Genomic DNA, 2392 nt, shown 5'->3' with positions numbered 1-2392 from the left:
CTTTGGGCAGGAGATGAGCGCCCTTAGCACAGTCTGCTGAGGCCATGGGCTGGGGGTCCTGCTGCCTGTTAACCTAGACGTGATTTTTATTAATTGCTCCTCATTCAGGGGCCCATTTCTCTACTTTCTCTGTGAACCCGAACTTTATTTTCTCTTTTTCTATTCCCTGTCTCCCTAACCATGGGAGAGTTGCAAGGTAAGCTGGTCGGAGGGCTGTGACCTCCGAGGGGGATACTCTGCGCATCGAGACTTGTGGGGTCTGTATCAGCTGCATCTTCTTCGAGGAAGCACGGGAGCAGAAAAGCTTCTCCTGGGGTGGTACCGGCAGTTCCTTCCCTCTGGGGACAGGAACATTCGGAGCACAAGCCTGGTTTGCAAGACATTTCCTGTCACGGTGCTGGAAGCTTTGTGCCAGGAATACGCTTCGCCCTGGCCCTGTCTGACAGGGGTGTCCAAGTGCCACATGCTTTTTCCTTGCTGACGTTGCCCTCCAAGTCATCCGAGGTGCTGATGGTTGTACAGGCTGTGCCCTGCGCTCGCCATCGGTGCTTAGGGCTGAGCGAGTCCTGGTGCTGCCAGCTCCACCTGGCCAAGGGTGAATTCTTTTAATGGTGGAATACGTGATTGAGCTTGGCAGGGGCTTCGTCAAGGTGGGAGGCGAACCCGGTGATGAACCTCTGAACTGAGAGGATTTTGTGTTGACATTGATTATCATTCCACCTGCTGATTGGTGGAGCTGTGTGGACATGGCGTGGAGAGAATCGCCTTGTTCTGAGTGGGACTGTGTGTTTTCGTCCCAGCTGCTGCGGTGGCTGTTCTTGGCCTGTTTCCTCTCCCTAAGGAGCGATCTTGTCCTCTGTCTTTCAGCTCTTCTGGGAGAAGAGGCTACAGGGCCTCAGCGCGTCGGACGTCAGTGAACAAATCATAAAATCCATGGAGCTACCGAAAGGTCTTCAAGGTATTGTGTTCGCTTACGCGGTTGCTTCTGACCCACAAAGCTGTCGGTGCTTCGAAAGGACGAGGTTTTTGATGCTCTGGAAAGCGAGTGGTCGCTGTTCCCTCCCCTCTGCTTTAGGAGTCGGCCCAGGAAACAACGACGACACCCTGTTATCGGCCGTGGCCAGCGCTTTGCACACCAGTTCGGCACCTATCACGGGGCAGCTCTCTGCCGCTGTGGAGAAGAACCCAGCCGTCTGGCTGAACACATCGCAGCCCCTCTGCAAAGCATTCATAGTCACAGACGACGACATCAGGTACGTTCCGTGAAGTCTTCCGTAAGAAAAGGCAGGTTCAATTCAAGGAGGTTTTTCTGGCACCTGTTGATTAGTTCAGAAACGTGAAAAAATGAATCCCAGAATCAGGCTGGTGGGGTGGGAAGGGACCTCTGGGCACCACCCAGTCCAACCCCCTGCTAGAGCAGGTCACCAGAGCGGGTTTTCCAAGTGGGTTTGGGTTCTCTTCAGAGCAGGAGACTCCACCACCTCTCTGGGCAGCCAACTCCACCGCCTCTCTGGGCAGCCGGGTCCAGGGCTCCTCTCCCTCACAGCAGAGAAGTGTCTCCTCCGGCTCAGCTGGAACTTCCCGGGTTCCAGTTTGGGCCCAGTGCCCCTTGTCCTGTCACTGGGCACCACTGGGCAGAGTCTGGCCCCTCCTGCTGACCCCTTGTAGCTCTTGATCCCATTGATGAGTCCCCTCTCAGGCTGCTCTTCCCCAGCTGAACAGCCCCAGGGCTCTCAGCCTGCCCTCGGCACAGAGATGCTCCAGCCCCTCCTCATCCTCGCAGCCTCCCCTGGACTCTCTCCAGGAGCTCCTGGTCTCTCTTGAACTGGGGAGCCCAGCACTGGACACAGGATCCAGATGTGGCCTCACCAGGCAGAGCAGAGGGGCAGGAGAACCTCCCTCCACCTGCTGGCCATGCTCTTCCCGGTGTCACCCCAGGAGCCCCTTGGCCTCTTGGCCACAAGGGCCCATTGCTGCCTCATGGGGAACTTGTTGCTCGCAGCCTACCAGTCTCCTGAAGGACCGACCTTTCTGCCCCTTCTCCCTCCAGGAAACAAGAAGAGCGGGTGCAACAAGTGCGTAAGAAGCTGGAGGAGGCGTTAATGGCAGACATCCTGTCCCGAGCGGCCGACACCACAAAAGATCTCGACGTAGAAATGGATAACGGCGAGGAAGCATGAGAAGAAATCAGGTGAGTCAGGTCTCCTGCAGGCCTGCTCTGAGACTGCCCTGGCCCAGCGGTGGCTGGGGGACAGCGGTGTGTCGCACGCCAGCAGACCCGCTTTCTCCCCGCAGGGAGATGAGCTGGTGGGTCCTGTAGCGCAGCGGGGGTGTGTGTATGTAGACAGGAACATCCTCCCCTCGAAGAGCGAGGGTGAATCACGGGGTTACG

General features: G+C 57.2%; 1 protein-coding gene across 1 annotated transcript; it reads left to right on the top strand.

Annotated features, from left to right (window-relative positions):
* Positions 1-867: 867 nt before the first annotated feature.
* LOC104488428 (methyl-CpG-binding domain protein 2-like) lies at positions 868-2180 on the top strand (the record flags this gene model as incomplete). The annotated part of the gene is made up of 3 exons (XM_010138418.1): positions 868-958; positions 1076-1253; positions 2051-2180. Coding segments are annotated over 3 exons (399 nt in total), but the record flags the coding sequence as incomplete, so codon positions are not given.
* Between the last annotated feature and the right edge of the window lie 212 nt (positions 2181-2392).

Source organism: Buceros rhinoceros, unplaced genomic scaffold (genome assembly GCF_000710305.1).
Source record: "Buceros rhinoceros silvestris isolate BGI_N320 unplaced genomic scaffold, ASM71030v1 scaffold12476, whole genome shotgun sequence".
NCBI lineage: Eukaryota > Metazoa > Chordata > Aves > Bucerotiformes > Bucerotidae > Buceros > Buceros rhinoceros.
This window is presented reverse-complemented; position numbering and strand designations above follow the sequence as displayed.